At 33.8% G+C, this 17,040-nt stretch overlaps 2 protein-coding genes across 2 annotated transcripts; one reads left to right on the forward strand and one right to left on the reverse strand.

The window, feature by feature from the left end:
* Positions 1-4,832: 4,832 nt before the first annotated feature.
* Positions 4,833-9,453, forward strand: LOC105108247 (CA-responsive protein). The gene is made up of 7 exons (XM_011002491.1): positions 4,833-5,788; positions 7,702-7,754; positions 8,204-8,291; positions 8,361-8,459; positions 8,677-8,804; positions 8,891-8,972; positions 9,084-9,453. The coding sequence occupies exons 1-6, from the start codon at positions 5,162-5,164 to the stop codon at positions 8,925-8,927; spliced, it is 1,032 nt and encodes a 343-aa protein (XP_011000793.1). The 5' UTR covers positions 4,833-5,161; the 3' UTR covers positions 8,928-8,972; positions 9,084-9,453.
* Positions 9,454-13,013: 3,560 nt separating this feature from the next.
* TMN7 (transmembrane nine 7) lies at positions 13,014-16,796 on the reverse strand. The gene is made up of 7 exons (XM_011002492.1): positions 16,561-16,796; positions 15,914-16,078; positions 15,684-15,793; positions 15,444-15,552; positions 15,253-15,365; positions 14,698-14,848; positions 13,014-14,600 (listed from the first exon to the last, which is right to left on the reverse strand). The coding sequence occupies exons 1-7, from the start codon at positions 16,669-16,671 to the stop codon at positions 13,443-13,445; spliced, it is 1,917 nt and encodes a 638-aa protein (XP_011000794.1). The 5' UTR covers positions 16,672-16,796; the 3' UTR covers positions 13,014-13,442.
* Between the last annotated feature and the right edge of the window lie 244 nt (positions 16,797-17,040).

Consider the following 17,040-nt stretch of genomic DNA (forward strand, 5'->3'; position numbering starts at 1 on the left):
GGTGACAATCCTTATCTTCTCTTGTCTGCCCAAAACGTCATTGATAACGTCAAAATTGAATCCACTTGAAACACGAAAGTTGTAGGCAATTGTCTCAGCTTTCTTGTGTAAAACATGCTTTAGTTAAGGAGTTATTAATACTTCAAGTGCAAAATGATGATATAAAACCATGATAAAAATGCACTTTTAAGTACTAATCACTCTCCTCTCTTCATTCTCGGCCTTTTTTTTCTTCTCATTCCCTTATTTTTATAGGTAAAAATAAAGGAGGGAGACATGGTTAGGGCTACCACTATACTACTACCCTGAAGTGCCCAAGGGGTACATCCCCTCCATTCTTCCACCACGTGGCAAGCAAGTGGGTTGTCGATGTCTTTTTGAGAGAAATTTGGTGTTGGAACAAAGAAAAAAAATCTTCTTCTTCCCCTGCTTTGCTTGTCCAGGGGAAGAAGAAGACATGGGTGCTATTCAACGCATCGTTTTGAGCTTCTTTTTTTTTTAATGAACAGTGTTCGAAACAGCACCATTTTGGATAAAATACGTTGTTTTATTTAAAAGGAAAAAATAGCAAAATGTGTTAAATTTCATATTGGTTCCAATTTATAATTTGTTCAATCAAGTCCTAAATTGTATTTTTAATTTAAAAATTAATGCAATTGCATCCCTCTCAATAAATCAATAGCAAACCTGAAGTTGGCTATCTTTTTCACTTGATCCTTGGTAATGCGAACCTCATGATTACGTGGTCATACAACCCACAATCAAGATTGAGATCTGATTTAGAAAAGCCTAAATAGGCCTGATATGAGTGTGACACAATGAAAACCTACCCCAAGGCACCAACATTATTGGATTGAGTAGAATGACACCACGAAACCAGTTATCAAAGACAGCATTATTGGATTGAGTAGAATGACACCATAAAGCCAGTTAATCTTTAATAAGTTAGATTCAATTTATTTAAGAACTGAAGAATGCAAGAATCATTCTCACACGTTAAAATTGAAAAATTCAAAAGTAATTATCATCAAAGCTGCTGAAATTGTGACATACATGAGTTTAAATAGTTCTTGAAAAACTAACCCTAATAAACCCCTTATATGGACTTATATGAGGTCCACTCAAAAGTAACCCAAAACCCTAAACTGGAAAGTCCATAACCGATCCAAACAGGTCTTGGATTCTAACTCAAAGCAAAGTTTTAATTAAGCCCAAATATTAAAAAATAATAATAATAACAACTAATATATCATTAAATACCAATAGCTCTTCTTTCCTTCTATAGCTAGGATGAATAGGGAATCCTTATAAGAAAAGGATTCTAAAACATTAATGAATCATTACCACACTTAAAGATTATATTATAGCTCATTAAAGATCCTTGTAGACCTAGAAAATTTCCAAAATTAGTTGTCATATTCTTGTAGGAAAAGAATCCTAACCAAATAGGAAGTCCACAAGTCAAATGGAAGTAAATAACAAAATTCATACAGCCTCTGTCTATCAATATTGTAGTGTCTTCCCGAACTCCAATTGACCTGAAATTTTAATCCATAGTAGGACAACATGTCTGGAGAGTCCGCATAAAATTTTAGCCCAATCCAATTGTTAGATTAAGAGTTATAATTGTTGCTGGAAACCTGGATCGTCGCGCTTTTTACATCTAAATTTGAATCTGACCTTGCTTGGGTTGTATCACAAGGTTGAACCGTATGACTTGGTCTTGAAATTATATAATTTGACTTTCAATTGAGCAATAAATTTTTTTTTTTTTAATTAGGCTCCTAATTTGGTTTTAAATAGAGCCTTTTTATTTTCGTGTATTTTTCATTTTGGTCCTTAGTTTATGATTTCTTCAATTAAGTTTTTAATTTACCATCAAACTTTAATAGTTATACAATTAAACCCCTTATTTGATCAAATTAACTTCTAAAAATTATAATTTGACCTAGAACTTTAATTTCTTTTAATTAAAACCCAAATTATCTCCAACATCAATTTTTCTTGCAATCAAACTCTCCATAAATTCAATTAAACCTTCAATAAAATTTAATTGAGTCCATAAACATCTGATTTTAGACTTTTCTTCCTCAAATTAAATTTTCTTTATCAATAGGGCTGTTATCAATCAATAAAATACTATCAAATTTTAATGTTTGTATTTTTGAACCTTCTCAACCAATTTTTGATTATTTTTAGGGTGCTTTGGCATTCTTTTTTCATTCTTTATATTTTTATAATATTTTTTATTTTTTCTTATTTTTTGAAGAGAAAAAAAAGTGAGTTGAGAAATAATCCAAAAATAGGTTATGACAAATACTATGAGCGTGGAAAAAATTCCACGATAACCTTTATATAAGATGAGTTCCAATCTAAATGGAAGTTCAAATAAGCATCAGTGGATATAAGTTACACTTTAAAAAAAGAAGAGTTCAGGGTTAGAGTTTTTATAGACTTTTCATGAAGTGTGTGAAAAATAAGATATATGTGAATGAAATAATTAATAACATGAATAAAATAAGCAATGCTAAAAATAAATAGTAATAAATAAAAATATTCACATGTAAATAGAAATTAAAAAGAACATAGCATGAGATAATAAACCCAAGTACTTAAGCTTAATCTTAAAGTCCCCAACGAAATCGTCATTATGTCATACCTCGATGAATGTTACGATAGGGGTCAAAAATACCTATAATGAAAAATTAAAGTTAACATCTAGTTATTAGAGGAAACTAGGAATCCTAAAAAATACTAATAGTTCTAGATATTCATATAACAAATTAGTTATACTTTAAAGAAAAATGGTGTCACTCTTATATTATTTTTTATGAAAAGCTATCTTTATTATGTGTTTTTCTTTTAACTATATCTTTTTATATTATCATTAATTATCTTAATTATTTTCATGTTATCCTCAATTTATTCTTAAAAATTAATGATATTAATTCTTAAAATTAGAAAACTCATTAAAAAATAAAATTCATCTCTAAAACAAAAGATTACATCAAAGTGTTTAGAAAAATGGGCATTCCACCTATATAAATAATAAGAATTGGACTTTGGAACTTATGAGTGGTAAAAATAGATTTTGACCCTTTTGTTCAAAAATCTTATAAATTAAAAAAAAATTATTTGTTTATATATATATATATATAAACATGCATTTTTTATATATTTTTATATTTAGCAATTTATTTAGGCCAAGATTTTAATGTGCATGATAAACATGCTGTTAAGCCAAAAAAATAAAATGCAGCAACAATACATTTTTTTACAATGCTAAAACAACTCTTCTTTCTCTTTCTTTTTATGTCATGGGTGTGATTCACCTTCACCAGTAAAAGATCAGGAAATCACACAACACAAGCAGTTTTCATTTTCGTCTCTCTACTGGTTCGTCAGTTTCTCTCTCAGCACCGTGGTTAATGACTGGATTTGAGGTTGTTGGTTCTCGTAGTGGATGTACTAGCGCCAACGGTGGGTGTTGTTGTTATCAGTCACCACGCCCATGGAGAAAAAAACCATAATCCAACATAGAGAGGGGTAGTCAATTTTGACAGAGAGAGGGAGTGGTTCGTGAGGGGGACTGTTGCTGGGCTATTGAGTGAGGTGGAACAGGCATTGATGGTTGTTGAAGCTGTCGATGGTAGGATGGAAACCTGTGAAAAGTCTGCTTTTTGTTGAGAGTAAAGTGTTCTGGTTTGATTAGCAGAGGAAATGGGATTTTGGTTTTTGATGGTGGGTTGATGAAGGGTGGTTTAAATTATCGACCGAGAGGGGAAATTTAGGTTTTAACGGGGAGTAATGATTTAATCACTTTATGCAGTTTTATTCTTGGTCTCCAAAATCATGTAATTTTTAAGAACCTAGCTCTCAATTTTATTTTATTTTTAAAATTAAATTAATTTTTTTATTGATTTCTAACTTGGTTATTTATTTTAAAACTTTAATTTTTTTTTTAATTTTAGTCGAATTAAACCATTTTCTAAATTTTCTCTTTATTTAAAACTGATCCTAAAACTCCCGAACTCAATTTTTCATGTATGGTTTTCGATTTGATATCAAAACCGGTTATTTTTGTATTCTTATAATTCTTTTATGTTTTTATATTTTTTATGATATTCAAAAATACAAAAAATGGCAACATATGCAATATTAATGTATGTTTAATAATTTGATAGAACATGAATTGATGTTCGGCATGAATTCTGACTTCTACAATGGATAGTTCAAGGTACGCAGGCACGCCTGTTCTGGTAGCATGAGAAGGTAAAATGAAGAACTGGTTTGTAGGATAATAGGCCAGGAGAGATACAACAGTTGGGACAGTTATCGGAAGTTTGTGACAATTAACTGTCTTAAGCAAAACTAATCAGATTTGTTTCTTTGTCTTTGGGATAGTTTTTGTTATAGTCTTCCACGTATGTTGTTTTTATATAAATTGTTTATAAGGGTGCAGCCTGCAAATTCATTCTGTGAGGAACAGAACCATTATGCATTGAGTGTGGACTTAATGTATACCCTTTGATGAGATTAATAAAAAGTTGGGATTATTTTTATAATTTATTGTATTAAATTATGTATATTCTCATTACTTATGTATTTTACATATATGTATATTCTCATTACTTATGTATTTTTACTGCAATACAAGTATTTTGCAGAAATATAGTTGTGATTGTTTTTAAAAGTGTTTTTTGTATTAAAATAATATTTATTTTATTTTAAAAAAATTATCTTTAAAATGAGTTTATTAAAACAATTTAAAATATGTAAAAAATAAAATTTTAAATAAATTAAATTAAATTTGTATGAATAACAATTTAGATAGCCTTTCAAAGGATACTTCAATAAGAGGAGGAAACACTTAATTAAGATAATCATGGATGGATCGACATACAAAAGCCACTTCTGGTGGGGGTTGGATTACTACTGAACAGGGGCAGAGATTTTGACGAGAAAATCAACCCTCTAACAGGGCATAGAAGGAAGGTTCAAAATCAAAGCAGGCAGAGTCGTCGTCTTAGAAAAAGAAACCGCGTCATCACTTCGCACTTTGATCCAAACAAGAAACCCTCTCTTCCACAACTGCAGCAGCAGGCTCCCTCCCTCCCTCCTGTTCCATTTCCATTTAAGTGACGCAGCCTTGTTTCTATCTATGGCGGCGGCGTCTCTTCTTACTTTTCCTGTAACTAACTGTAGCATCCTATCGAATCTAATCTCCGAATTCCTAATTTTATCGAACCATAATCAACTCTTCTTCTTCCTCTTTGCTTTCTTTCTTTCTTTCTCTCTCTCTGTCTTTTTTCTCTACAGAAAACTTCGTCGACGACCCAAAACCCATAACGACCCCTTACTTATTGACCCTTCTTTAACGAAATTGATTAATGGAGCTCGAAAAAGGGGTGAAAATGGCAGGACCCGTTTGTCCCATTCGCTTCTTCTTGATATCTTGCCAGGTGTACTGACAAGTGGTGACGTGGATAAGACTGGGTCGGGTCATGAGGAGGAGAGAGACGGGTCGGTTGAGGATCTGCAGAGGGTTAAGAAGAAGAAGAAGAAGAAGGCGAAGAAGAAAAGATCGTTAGATTTGAAAAGTGAAGAAAATGGTTTTGGCGGTGATTCAGAGAAAGAAAGGCAAGTTCCGGGCTCGCGTCCGGTCAAGCCAGAATTGGTATGCCTGTATCCTTTTACTTCTACGAGCAGTGCTACCCAGAGAAAGATCAAGCAGCAGTATGATCAGCTTGTCAAGTGCAATGAAAGCAATGCACTGACATTAGCTCAGGTTTTTCATTTTACACCTTTCTTTGTTTTTCAGTTTTTAAGAAAACTATCCTAACTTTTGTGCTATTTTTTAGAGTGGAAATGTTTGCTATTTTTGTGTAAGCTGGTTTGCCATTCTACTAATACTAAATTCGTGCTAATTTCTAATGATATCTGTTTGGAGAACATGCGGTCCATTTTTTATGCCCCATTTCATTTTCTTGCAATGAGGAGTGCTTACATAGACTACTGCTTAAGGAATTCTTTTCTTGAAGTGCTATGCTACTCATGCACTTTTTTATGTGATCAAATGATTAAAGCAAGCGAATTAATGCTAGAGTGTAGTGAGAAGAAATGTGCATGATTTGATTTGAATGTGCTTGGATTGTGATTAAGCCAGGGGGGAAAAAGATTTTCCTCTGAAAGATTTTTGCCAATTGCCACCATACTGTTTGTTGAAATTTTTGTCATGATCCGAAAACCATACAATAGGACATGAAAGACAAGCAGTGGTGATGCAAGCAGTAATATCACCTTGTTTGACGTACTTAGGTTGCCAAGCTCTAAACATGAAGTCTTGATTTCTCACAACTTGTTCTGGGCCGCAACTAGTGAGTGAAACTTCTGCAAATGGGGTTGATTGTTGGCTTTATTCAATTACTAGCTTTTAAAGCACAGTTTCCTTTCTTTTAATGGTTATCTTGTATTTGTGACATAGCAAGCTCCGTCACTTTTCAATTTGTCCACCTACATTGAAATGTTTAGATTCTTTGAAAGGTGGTTTCTTCCTTCACAGTTTTGGACAATGCTCTGTTCATGTAGCCAGTCAATACTTGTGCTAACAAACCACCTTCCGACTGCTTGCTGGGTAGGATGTAGCTGAAACTATATTAGTTTGAGTAGTTAGTGAATTCACTGTCACTTGTAGGACATCTTTTCATGATTTGGGGTATGGATAATCAGAAAACCTTTAAAAAGGAGTCTAGCAATTTGCTTGCCATCTTTATTCAGTTTCTATCTTTCCCTTTACAATCATTGAAATGAAATCTAAGCAATGATTTAAAGCAGAAAGATTCTGAATTGAAGTTGAGCTGCAAAACTATGATGTTAAAATGTAGATTAAAGATATGGATGAGAAGCTCAGTGCAGGTGGGTTGAAAGAAAGAGGTTTGTATCATGGAACTTGGGAATATAAGTATGGTCTTGAAGGATTTAGAATTGCAAGCATGCCTCAACATCATTTTTCCTTCTTGCTTTCTGAAGTAGGCATCATTTTTTAACGTGCTTCATCAGATATTGGATTTCTAGAGGAGGAGAGGGTTTTTTTTTTCAAGCCTAAATCCAACTGGAGTTTGGAATTGAAGGATACATGTGAAAATGGGAAAGTGACAGGATTTTAACCTTCAAGAATATTGTTTAGGTATCAGGCATGATGGATCAATGATTAGATAGTTGCAAATGATTTCAATGCTCTGGCAAGTTATGCTCATGGATGCATGTTCACTGAATGTTAGCAATGTACCCAAATAACCATTTGGAATAACCATTGTGGAAATGAAATCATGAAGTGAGCTGTTAGAACATTATATCCATTAAATTTGCTTCAAGTGGTTGTAAAAGTTTTGCTTCTTTGTTTTTGAATTTGAAAATTTTGTTTTCTACAATAATGAAGTAAATGAGGTTTAAATGCTGTTCTGTGGCTCATGCATGCACTTCTGGGTGCAAGAAGGGACAACATCATAGAATTCTCTGGGACTGCAGGGTTGAATCTGGCGCACTTGATTGATCATATTCATTATTATTTAAATCATTTTTTACTCTTTATTGTATGCGTTTAAATTGGCTTATTAAGGCTATAAAAACATGTATTTTAGAATTGAGTGCGTGAACACTAGTCATACTCTTTGTGATTTGACAGTTCGTCTTGTAATACAGGTTGGAGAATTTGCAAATTGCTTGATTGAGGCTAGAAGTGAGTTGCAACACAAGTAAGCATGTTGACAAATTATTCTCAGGAAACCAAATGATTGTTCATGTTTGCTATTATTCGTTAGTGGTTTGTTTCATGCTATTCTAGTCAGCTTCTTGTGGATTGACTATTATTCTCCCTCTCCTGTATGTTCACCTTTGTTAAGCATATATGAACTTGCATTGCCATTTATTACTAAATAATTCATGACGTATTCTCCCATGATGCTGGAATTGCTTCCAGCTATCCTTAATTGTGCCAAGAATTTTGTAACGGCATTCAACAATCTGTTTTCTTTTATTTCTCCTTAGGACTTGGCCAACTAACTTTTGGAGTTTGTTTCAACTTATGGATTCTTTTCATAATTATTGATCCCATCACTTTTGATGATAGCAATCCCAATAGTCTTACCGTATCCCCCACGTGTCGTTAAAGTATGTTTTCTTTCCTTTTCTATTCCTGTTTCAGGTCGGAGGTCATTAAGCGTAAGTTCACGATAACAAAGGCTCTGCTGTTCAAGGCAGACAGGTCTTCAATTGATCGCCTTCGTCAACAGGTAAGCAATTGACTGGTCAATCATATCTGTTCCCATTAAACATGGATTGATGCTTTCTCTCAATGTCAGATTTACAAGCTAGAGCTAGAACAAAAAAGGTTAGAGGAGGATACTTTTGTTTATAATTGGCTTCAGCAGCAGCTTAAACTCTCACCAGCATACAAGAAGGTACAAATGAAACCCTATTTACATGACTTCAAAAAAGCTCTCGACTGCTTTTGACAAATTGATTTCTGAAGTGATGTGCTGCACTTAGAATTCTGATAGGTGTGAAATTTAAAAAAAAAATAGAGAAAGGAAGGAAATTGATGGAGCATGATCCTTTCTTAGTGCAATATTAGAGAGGAAGTTCTCATGCTTTTTCTCTGTTTTTGTTTTGTTTAAGATGCTTGAAATCAGTGCCTGTGTGGAGTTGAAGGCCAAGTCCGAAGAGGTGATCGAGACAGAAGATCATGAATTTGGTGATATTTCCTTTGAGGAGCTGTTAGCACAAGAAAAGAAGGATGCATTTTGGTTGGTTGCTAAACTCATCACACAGTTTTTCTTTTATGTTGGTTTTGACCCTGCCCTGTAACTAATTTTATTTAAATCATGCACAGGCAGAAAAATGGGAAATTGCGAACATACTCAAGCTGACGATAATACTGGTCACTAACTGTATTAATGGATTAACAATTTTTGGTATGTATATCAGTTAACCCAACTGTCACAGGAATATTTTTACTACCTGTGCTTCTGTGGGCTTCATTGCTGAAAAGACTTATGGATGTTGCTTTTGAATCTTTGTGCTAGGTTTTGCCAGTGGAAGCTAGTTAATCCTTAATGTTTTAGTCTCAAGACTTGAAACTTTAGCTAAACTACTACAATGCATTCAAACATTGGCTGTAGTTTGCGCCCGCCTGGCTAACTTGTTGCATAGCATTTGGTCATGGAATTGAAGCTAAGGTCGTGCTTGTCTTGAGGGCATGAAAGCCTATCATATATGTTTGAATCTCACCTTTGTAACTGAAATAGCAGTTGAAGGAAGCCAAGTCTTCCAATAAGTTTTAGTCGGAATTAAAGTCTAACGTTTGTCCACCAAAGAACATGGGATTGGTTTTATCTTTTGGATGAATAATTTGATGATAAATTTATAAATATGGTATAAGTTTTTATCATCTTTTTTTACATTTTTCAACACTTCCTGATTCTTTTTTGTTAATAATATTGTGGGTAGGATTTGAAGTTAATGTCTAATGTATTGGTATGATGTTTAGGGTTGACAATGTAATGTCTCAGCTGCTGTCAGGGACATGAATGTTAGTGTAACATCATAGCTGTTGGGGACATGGATGTAACTGTTGGGTTCATGGATGTTAATGGACAGCGGCCATGGTGGGAAAAACACATGCAAAATTTTAGCTGCCCACATGAACTTGCTCATTACATCACCGATTGGAAAAATAGATCCACATGAACTTGTTGAAAAGTGAAAAAAAAGAAGTATCAGTTTGTATGCTTTTTTTATAAATGCCATGCCTGAGAAAGGGTGAGGCCGACAAATAAACTCTGAAAAATATATTAATGAGAATAAATATCTAAAAATTAGGAGGTGGGCATGCAAGCTCGATATGGAAAAGGTTGTAAATTCTTTGGGTGGAAAAAAGTGCAAGCACAAAGTACAGAGTTTTTACTGAATTTTATGTTTCTAGGCAAAAGCCTGGATTGTTGCTCCATTAACAAACATCAAAACTGTAGCAGATTTGAAGCCTAAACTGAAAGCAAACTAAGTGCAGTACATGAAACCATCATGTCGTCTATTGTGTTAAGCAAGCAAAACTAGTTAACGGTGCGTACAACAAGCAAAGAGAACTGTTTAAGTCTATGGAATAGTGTAGAGTTCTGATGCACTAAAGATTGCTCTCTAGGTCTTCTTGTATGGCAAAAATGAACAGCAAGCCTGTAGAAAGATAAAATTTAAGATAAAATTTAGAGGGCAACTGCATGGATTATATACACCATTACTTGTGCCTATAGAATCTTGGGTAGATATTTATAGATTTTATTTTAGATTTATCTAGGTTAAAGAAAGATAGAGATTCTATTTTTATTATGGTTGATAGATTTTTTTAAATGACACATTTCATTGCAAGTTATAAGAATAATGATACATCTTATATCGCAAATTTATTTTTTAAAGAGATTGTTCATTTACATGGCATTTCTAGGAGTATAGTGTCAGATCATGATGTTAAGTTTCTTAGTTATTTTTGAAAGATTTTGTGGGGAAAAGTTGGAAACTAAATTTTTATTTTCAATAACTTATCATCCTTAAATAGATGAACAAAATTTCATCCGAGCTTTTACATGTTATTCAAAATAATTTGAATAGTTGGAAAGAATATTTGTCTTTTATTGAGTTTGTTTATAATAGAACTATGCATTGAACCATCAACTTTTCTTCTTTTGAAATTATTTATGGATTTAATCCACTAACTTCTATGGACTTTATTTCTTTACTTTAAAAAGAAAGGGCAAGTTTAGATGATGAAAAGAAGACAAATATGGTGAGACAACTCCATAAAGGAGTGAAACTGTAAATTGAAAAAAGGAACATAATGTATGCTTCTAAGGAAAATAAAGGTCGTAAATAGGTTATTTTCTAACCTGGTAATTCAGTTTGGATGCACATGTATAAGAAGCAGTTTCTTAACCATAAAATATAAAAGTTAATAGCCTCATTGTGATGATCCATTCCAAGTTTTAAAAAAGGATCGATAACAATGACTACAAAGTTGATCTTCCAAATGAGAATGGTGTTAATGCTACTTTTAAACACAAGTTTTGATTCGAAGATGAATCTTTTTTAAGAGAGAGGGGATGATATGGATTAACCCGCGAATACCAATGACCTATTACACATTGCAAGTGAGCCAATCACAAGGTAAGGCCTTGAAAGAAGCATTGAATGAACTAATTATGCAAGTTTCAGCCAAGGCTGAACTTGAGAATCCTTTAAGTCATCAAAAGAAAGCCTTAGTATATTTAATTCATGTGCACAAGGGGTCATTTCATCCTTATTTGAGTCATTAATTTTCGACAACAACGTTGTCAATTTTGTATCAGTTTTGGCTAGCCTTGTAATATGATTTTTCATGTATTTTGTAGAGTCCTAACTAATATTAGATTTTCTATTATATATAGGAACATGATTATTTTCTTTAAATATTAGGATTTATTATTTTATATTATTATCTTATCAAGTGAAGAGAAAACACAACAAAGAAAACAAAGAAATCCAAGTTAACTTAGGTAATAGTCACTCCTACAGACTTATTTCAGTTTTTTAGGATCAGATCTTAATCTTGATTATGGGTTGCATGACAACGTGATCATAAAGTTCGCATCAATAGATTAGCAATTAAAAAGATTGGCATATCTTTGGATGAAATATCCAAGAGTATGATGGTGATCCAAGGTTTTAATCAAAAGGGATAGCGCGTCGTTGGAAAAATTAGTATCAAGATTGAGATTGGAAAGATGAACTCTTTAGCACTTTACTATATTATTGAGGTAAAGACTTTTTATGACTTACTCCTAGAAAAAACTTAGCTACAAGAGAATGGCATGCTTTCATCAGCATTGCATCAATGCTTCAAGTATAGCTATGGTGGTGAAGTTAAGTGTGTTGTGGATATAAAAGAACTATCCTTTATTGAATAATCATATTATACAAATATAAGGTTCTATTTTGAAGAGGATAAAGAGTTGAAACTAGAAGTCATATCTAATTTCAAAGATAATATAAAGTAGAGAAGGATAAAACATTAACAAAGTCAACCCAAAAATTCATCCCAAATCCTTAAGTTCAACTTTCCAAGCATTATATCCAAACAATGAAAGAAGAGCTAGCCTTCTATTACTCTTCAAAATTTATGATGGATAAAACCTCTAAAAAAGTAATAAAGTAGCTAAAAAGCTAGTTTAGTTCTATGTACATATATTCTTTTAAGATGACACATGTAAATCTTGTAAACTTGGAAGCTTATATAATAGTTTTATAATTGAAAAGTCATCAAGAAAATTAAAAAATATCAATACCAACATGAAAAAACATGTTTGGTTACTGGGTGATACAACACACCTTTTAAAAGGCACGAGTGTCTCTAACATGCTAGCACATATATAGTAACTTCTAAATTTTAAAATTGATAATTTACATGAAAAGATCATATTACCCTTTTGTGATTATGGAATTAAAAAAAGATAACTAAAAGAATAAAAAAACCCTAAAACCATGTTTTAATCTTTTTGGTTCAAAGAACAAATATGTATGTTTTTAATATCCCAGTCAATCATTAATGACTACCGGGTAATGCGAAGATATCAAAATACCAAGTTTTATTTGGAAGGGCACATAAGTCATTCCAATAATAAACTTAGAGTGAGTGCACAGTATTTTTCAGGCACGGGAGGTTTCGAAATTAAATATAATGCTGCGAAAAACTAGAGGTGTTCTAGCCAAGCTCTCCGACTACAATATCCCCTTAGCGGGCTTCCAAACGGAAAACGGAGAGGGAGCTGAATCGACCTTGTTTCTTCAATTGATTGTGGTTAGCCAAGCATCCATTTTTATTTTATTTTTTATAGAATCAAGGTATGGATTCGAACACGTGCATCAATGAGTCATGATTCAAAACAGAACATCTCCAATTGTATTCAGAATAAAATAAATCAATGAACTGAATAAAGGGTCAGAGCTCCTGTTGGAATTTATTTTCAATTAAAATAGGGACGCCGATTGATTCCACTATCCATCACAAATTTTTGTATAATTCTCAACGAAATATCTCTAAAGACATTTGAGAAAGTATCCCACACACAAACAAGAAGAAACTAGGCAACTAAAGCATTGAAGAGCTAAGATTTATATGATTTGGTTGGTCACGTTGGATGCGATGGACATATCAAGATTCAAGACTTCCCAGATCACTTCATAAAACATCAGACACCAGTGTAAACAAAGTAACATCTCAAGCGCTACTCTATCTACCATCAGCACAATAAAGCTTCCACTTTGACAAGGAACCGAAAAAATCCACTAGCAGCAAATCCGTGCATCTTGCAAAAGAACCTAGGGAATTTTCAGTCTTCATTTTACTCTTCTGCAGATCAGTCAATTTTGACTGAGGCGTAGATCTTCTGGACAAACCAGAAGCAAGCATAGAAACCAATTGTTCCCGTCAAAACAAAGAAAGCATATGAGATAATTATCATGTACCCGAAGTAGAGAACACCAGAAACAAACTTTGTAATCTCCAGCTTGGTGAAGAAGTAGAAAATTGAGTACAGGAAGAGGTACAGAGCAGAGGAGCCAGCAGTCAGATAAGACCTCCACCACCAGTGGTAGTCTTCACTACATAACTGGAAGTAACAAAGCACAACTGTTATTTCTGCACAGGTGATCAGAAGGATAACAAATACGATGAAGAGGAAGCCAAAGATGTAATAGAACTGATTGAGCCATATCGATGTCAAAATGAAGAAGAGCTCGATGAAAACAGCACCAAATGGAAGAATGCCTCCAATAAGTATAGAGAAAACTGGTTTCATGTACCATGCCTGCTCAGGGACTTGCCTGGGGATTTTGTTTGTTTTCACGGGATCTTCAATAGCTGGCTTTTTGAAACCTAAATAACTACCGACAAAGACCAAGGGAACAGATATACCAAACCATAAGCAAACAAGAGCAAACATTGTCCCAAAAGGCACTGCCCCTGAAGATTTCTCCCCCCAAATGAGGGCATTCAGAACAAAGAAGATTGCGAAAAGAATACCCGGAAACATAAATGCAGTTTTAAGAGTATTTCTCTTCCAATCCGTGCCTTTGAACATTTTGTGCAAACGTGCTGATGAGTAACCAGCAAATAAGCCCATGAAGACCCACAAGAGAACCATGGCAGTCATAAGACCACCTCTGTTGGAAGGAGATAGGAAACCCAGCAAAGCGAATATCATTGTCACAAGTGTCATTCCAAAGATCTGTACACCTGTACCTGCATACACACAAAGTAAACCAGAGTTGATTGGTGCCCTGAATACATCTCCATGGACAAGTTTCCACCCAGTTTCCTCTTGTGCCTCATCTTGAGTTTCCAACTGATTGTAGTTTGCAATATCTCTATACAGAGTTCTCATCATTATCATGGCCACCATACCGGAAAGGAAGAGGACAATCATCAGTGAGTTAATGATGGAAAACCAGTGAATCTGATCATCATTCATGAGGAGGTACGTATCCCAACGAGATGCCCATTTAATGTCACTTTCCTAAGAGAAGAGGGGTGAAGAGAATAAAGAAGTGAGACAATGTACAGGACAAATGAAGTAGCTCAGGCAAGCAGAAGAAGAGTTTATTAAGAAAAACCTTGAAGGTAACATCATATGTGAACACAATTTCCTTTCCTACATCCACTTCTTGTGGAACAGTGCTGCCTTGAATTAACATTTTGGTGTCCTTATTGCAAGTTGTCAATTGAGGATCATTATCATCCCACTCCTTGTATTCATGATTCACACTGTTTGCAAGTGTCAAACATACAAAGAATGAAATGGTAAGTTAAATATATTACTATCCCAAAGGGAATTGAGAGCTCAGTGTTTGAAATTTTAATCTAAATGGATACACGGAGAGCTTAATTTATCAAAATTTAATAGCCACAGCATCAAAGAGATATACAAATAATGCTAGAAGCCATCGTTAAAATGAATTTGATCCAGTACAGAAACTCTTTAAGGAAATTTATGGTATTGAATTAGAAAATAATAAGAGATCAAGCTGCATTGCCAGCAGGAGCAATAACAGCTAAATCCTTTGGAAACTAAGACTTGCTTGCAGCTAACACACATGCTCATATTTTTTTCCTTACCAGTGACCAATACAAAAGTGAACTTAACAATCAAAGAGAAGATGGTAGAAAACCTGTTTGGAGTGACCTCAAACCCAACAATGCGAGAAGAATCCGTCTCAGGATCCTTGTGGTACATAACTCTAAAGCTCAAGTGGTTGTTGATAAAATACTTCTCCTCTTTGCTCTGCAAAAAAAAAATCTTCAATCAATACAGACAAATATTCCCATGCTTTCATGCTTGAAAATGCTTCCTGAAACATACCCCAGCATAATTTCCTTTGAACCCAACACGGAAACCATGCTCATAAGTTGTTGATTGACTCCCATCCCTCCTTTGTCTAAGAACAGCAACTGGAAGATTATCTAAAATCCTACACATCCATTTCCAAGCTCTCAGTACAAAGAAAAACCCATTTCAACATCCATGAGATTAGCATCCATAGAACTGATGCAGCATACATAGACCAACAGGTGAGTCTGTAAGAAAACATCTTCAACTTACATGTTAACACGATATTCATCGTCAATTTTTTCCTTGAAATTCTTGGCAGATTCAGCATCAAGTTTCTTTCGACAGGCCACTTTGCATAACTTCTCATTCATCATTTTAAACTGGAGTATGATTCATTAATTAATAACCAAGGCAATGAGGAAAACAGTAATTCAGCAGGTTCAATTGTCTACCGAAAACAAGTGAATAAAATAGTGAAAGAATAATAAATAAATGCTTACAGTATATACTGAATTCTCAATGCGGTCTCCTCGAAGAACTTCCCCCAAATTTTCTGCGTTGTTCTCAATCTTCTTAGGTTTACAGTAGTTCAAGTAGTAGTAGTCATATGGAAGTTGTGTCTTTGTAGATGATAATTTGTTCACTTTGACAGAAAGGATGTTATCCTATTCAGAAAGGGTGCAAATGTCGAACAAACAGTAAGGTATAATAAGTCTAAAATAATAAATTAAAAAAGAAGGAACAAGTCATTTAAGAATCATAACAAAATTTCTTAAAGACATAAGAAAACTGCACCCAATCCATTCACATTCACACCACTTAAAATATCCATATATTCATCGTTTTGCGTAAATTCTCTTAATCATCTCAAATGAAAACTTTGAAAACAGCAAATCAAAATAACCCCTCGTATCCTAAGCCTCGATAAGCAAAACACAAAACAAACCTAGGATTTGACCCCAAAATGAGAAAACTGGGACAGATCTAGAAGAACCCAAAAGGGAAAAGGATAAAAAAAAAAAGCATAAAAAAGGGTTAGATCAAACACGAAATAAAAAAGGGTTAGCGTAGATCCAGTTCCGTTATGACTAGAAGAAAACCAGAGATGTAACTAATGAATAAGAAAGAGGAAAACAGATAAACGAACCTTTTGAAAGTCACGAGGAGCCACACCAGGCAAGTAGAAAGAGTGTGCGGAGGAGATGAAGAGGAAAGCCAAGATGAGAGTTGCAGAGATCCGACCACCCATCTTCTCCATCTTCTTCTTGAGAAAGAGGTTACTGTTCTTGATAGAGGAGAGGAAATAAAGGGAGAAAGAAAGACGATAGAGGTTTTTTACAGTGGCGAGGAGACTCCCCCCGCAGTAATAGTAATAAAGAACAAAGAAGAGGGCTTTCTTGGTTTTTTCGTCTTACTTTTGCGCGCATATATATATATATATATATAGGCCAGCACTACATGCAATTCATACTCTATTTTTACTCTATTTAATATATGTTTTAAATTAAATTATATAAAATTTGACAAATAATTTTTTCTATAATTAATTGATTTGATTTTTCGTTTTTTCTATAATTAAAACGAAAAAACAAAAATGAGGTTTTTTCGTTTTTTACTCTATTTAATA

The sequence above is a fragment of the Populus euphratica genome, unplaced genomic scaffold (assembly GCF_000495115.2).
Source record: "Populus euphratica unplaced genomic scaffold, PopEup_1.0 scaffold366.1, whole genome shotgun sequence".
Taxonomy (NCBI): Eukaryota; Viridiplantae; Streptophyta; class Magnoliopsida; order Malpighiales; family Salicaceae; genus Populus; species Populus euphratica.

What these genes read in the sequence shown, in the direction of transcription:
- LOC105108247 (XM_011002491.1), top strand. Translation starts at nt 5,162, where the DNA reads ATGGCGGCGGCGTCTCTTCTTACTTTTCCTGTAACTAACTGTAGCATC. An exon ending in ATGCACTGACATTAGCTCAG is followed by an intron (nt 5,789 to 7,701) that starts GTTTTTCATTTT and finishes CTTGTAATACAG; the next exon opens with GTTGGAGAATTTGCAAATTG. An exon ending in GAAAAGAAGGATGCATTTTG is followed by an intron (nt 8,805 to 8,890) that starts GTTGGTTGCTAA and finishes AATCATGCACAG; the next exon opens with GCAGAAAAATGGGAAATTGC.
- TMN7 (XM_011002492.1), bottom strand. Translation starts at nt 16,671, where the DNA reads ATGGAGAAGATGGGTGGTCGGATCTCTGCAACTCTCATCTTGGCTTTC. An exon ending in CTCCTCGTGACTTTCAAAAG is followed by an intron (nt 16,079 to 16,560) that starts GTTCGTTTATCT and finishes CTTTCTGAATAG; the next exon opens with GATAACATCCTTTCTGTCAA. An exon ending in CATATGATGTTACCTTCAAG is followed by an intron (nt 14,601 to 14,697) that starts GTTTTTCTTAAT and finishes CTCTTCTCTTAG; the next exon opens with GAAAGTGACATTAAATGGGC.